Source organism: Cuculus canorus, chromosome 1, assembly GCF_017976375.1.
Source record: "Cuculus canorus isolate bCucCan1 chromosome 1, bCucCan1.pri, whole genome shotgun sequence".
Classification (NCBI taxonomy): Eukaryota; Metazoa; Chordata; class Aves; order Cuculiformes; family Cuculidae; genus Cuculus; species Cuculus canorus.
The window spans coordinates 50,946,499-50,949,367 of NC_071401.1; the positions used below are offsets into that span (position 1 = coordinate 50,946,499).

Here is a 2,869-nt window from a genome sequence, read left to right on the forward strand (position 1 = left end):
GGGGTGAGAGGCGGGAGGGGCACAGGAGGGAGAAGGGTTGGTGCCAGGTTGCTCCTTGTTTTGAATGAGAGCGGGATTTTGGGGGATGGTTGGGATTTTTCCTCTTTAATTTCTTCAGAGTTGCAAAGATGCTCCTTAGTGCTCTGCCCACCGCTTCCCCAGCCCCACTGCTCTGCCTACTACTTCCAGCCCCATTGCTCTTCTCACTGCTCCCCAGCCCCACTGCTCTTCCAGCCCCACTGCTCTTCCCACTGCTCCCCAACCCCACTCCTCTTCCCACTGCTCTTGCAGCCCCACTGCTCTCTGAGTACCTTCTCAGTGAAGATCCCCATTTTCTGCCCCAAGTCATGAATAAATGACATCGCTGCCACCAGACGAGTTTGGGACCTTGTTTGTCTGACAGCAATTATTCTTCCCCCCTCCCCGTCTTTTCTTGTATTGATTGGACTTGCACTAAAACCAAAAATAAGAGGAGCTGGTGATAAGAAGATCGCAATGAGTCAAAGCCTTTGTTGAAACGCTCGCTCTGAAATCACTAGAGATGCATTTTTCCAAATGACTAGAGCTGTGTGCTCTCGGGGAGGGGTGGTGGCAGGGAGCAGGGGACACAGGCCTTTTGCTTCATGATGAGGGCCAGCTCCTGTTGCCAATAAGCTGCAAGTTTCATGTCTGTTCTTATTCCAAGGGAGAGGGTGAGAGATCGTGAGGGGCTGCAGAAATGGCTGTTGGGGAAGCCACCTTCCCACCTGCCAACCTCACCTCCAGCAACCACAGCAGCTGCAATGTGCACAACCACCACTTCTCTGCCAAAGTCATCTTCTCCCTCTTCTACACTACCCTACTGGTGTTCGGCGCTTGTGGGAACATCCTGGCTCTCTTCATCACCTTCCAGCGCAGGAAGAAGAAACTTAACTCCACTGACCTGTACCTGGTGAACCTGGCCCTCTCTGATGCCCTCTTCACCCTGGCACTGCCGGGCAGGATCGCCTACTACATCCTGGAGTTCGACTGGCCCTTTGGGGACTGGTTCTGCCGGGCCACAGCCTTCATCTTCTACATGAACACCTACGTGGGCATCTATTTCATGACCTGTGTGAGCGTGGACCGCTACATTGCTGTGGTGCGCACCAGGCACCCCGGCAGGATTCAGAATATGAACCGTGCCAGAGGTGTCTGTGTCCTCATCTGGTCCTTGGTGTTCTTGCAGACGGCGCCGCTGCTTCTGCGGCCCATGACACGGAGAATGGGGGACAAGCTCACGTGTATGGAGTACTTCAACTTCGAGGAGATCCCCAAGCTGCCCTACCTGCTCCTGGGGGCCTGCATGCTTGGCTTCTTCTTGCCTGTGGGCATCATCTTGGTGTGCTATGTGAGGATCAACCTCAAGCTCTGCCAGACAGCCAAGGAGAACCCACTGACCGTGAAGAATGGGCACCACCACCGGGCCTTCACTGTCATCCTGGTGGTGCTGCTGGCCGTCTTGCTCTGCTTCACTCCCTACCACCTCAACATCGTCCAGTTCATGGTCAGGAAGATCCTCTACCAGCCATCCTGCCGTGAACAGCAAGCCTTCAAGATGTCCCTGCAAGTCACTGTGGCGTTCATGAACCTCAACTGCTGTATTGACCCCGTCATCTACTTCTTTGCCTTCCGTGGCTACAAGCGGAGGCTGCTCCGCATCTTCAGGAATAGTGGCTCCATGGCCACCTCCTCCACTGCCAAGACCCCTTCTGAGAGCAACAGCAACAGCCAGCAGCCTGGCTCTGTCTCTGCCTAGTGGCACAATCCCCTGTCTTTTGCTCCGGCCTGCAGCCTACGGACCCTCCCTGATGGCAGAAGCCAGAGCTGGGCTGTAGAACAGGACCAGCAGCTCTGACAGGCTTCAAAGCTCCCATGCCTGGAGCTGGGGACTCTTGCAAAGCCATCTTGGCCAGGACACAGCCCTGCCTGGCTCCACATGCCTGGCTCTGTGCTCAGCACTGCTGGATCTGCCACCCTAGAACATGGAAGGGCCCCTTTTTATCCATGCTCCAGAGGAGGCAGGTCGTACAAGCACTCTGGTTGGCAAACACAGCCAGGGATTTCCCAGCATCGCATCCCCCCACCCTCCCATGCCTGTCACGCATCCCCTGCAGGGCTGGCAGTCACCGTGACTGTCCCTGCCTCTCTACTCCCTTCCTCTGCACTGTCCTCGGAGCACTGGGCAGCATCCCTGCAGGCCTTGGGGCAGCTGCCATGGAGCGCAGGGACTCGGGGCGTTTCAGGAAAAGGCTGGCGTGTTGCTTCCATGCAGAGTCACCTACTGCTCCTTGCCTGCACCAACAAACAGCAGCTCGGCTCCCTCCGTGCCCAGCATCCTGCTCTTGCACAGGGCGAGCGGTGAGCGCAGCGGGCATGGGAGTTGCCGGAAAAGCCCTTCTTGAAGGGACAGAGGTGAGGACATGTATTTGCAGAGCTCCTGGAAGTGCTGCTGCCTGTTTCCCCACGATGCCCTCCCTTGCAGCTCACGTGCTGTGGTTTCCTGGGGAGTCACAGACCTGCCCTGGGGGTGCTCACTGGGGAAGCCTTTCCACCCCTCCTTACCTTGAAGGCAGTGGAGGAAAGAGGATGGGGACCAAGGGTGGCCTTACGCGACCTCGACCGGCCTTTGCTTGAACTCAGTGCCCTGCGTCCGAGAGCCTCGCTACGTGCAGGTTACGTGTGACCGTCATCACAGCGAGAGGAGGAGCCCTGAGACGTCGAGTTTCCATGGGCGTTTGAGCCCAAGTGAGAAGCAAAAAGTCAGCAGGAGCAAAGACCTCCTTGGCTCTTTTCTGCAGTCACTGGACTATGATAAAACCCCCACCTGTAGGATTTCACGGTTCCACCC

The 2,869-nt window shown here is 56.8% G+C and overlaps 1 protein-coding gene across 1 annotated transcript; it reads left to right on the plus strand.

The window, feature by feature from the left end:
• The first annotated feature begins 600 nt into the window (after nucleotides 1–600).
• LOC104057311 (G-protein coupled receptor 183) lies at nucleotides 601–2,527 on the plus strand. The gene has a single exon (XM_009558657.2). It carries the CDS (start codon nucleotides 719–721, stop codon nucleotides 1,775–1,777), a length of 1,059 nt encoding a protein of 352 aa, XP_009556952.1. The 5' UTR covers nucleotides 601–718; the 3' UTR covers nucleotides 1,778–2,527.
• The last annotated feature ends 342 nt before the right edge of the window (nucleotides 2,528–2,869 follow it).

Excerpts from the sequence above, each read along its gene's own strand:
- LOC104057311 (XM_009558657.2), top strand. The coding sequence starts at position 719 with ATGGCTGTTGGGGAAGCCACCTTCCCACCTGCCAACCTCACCTCCAGC.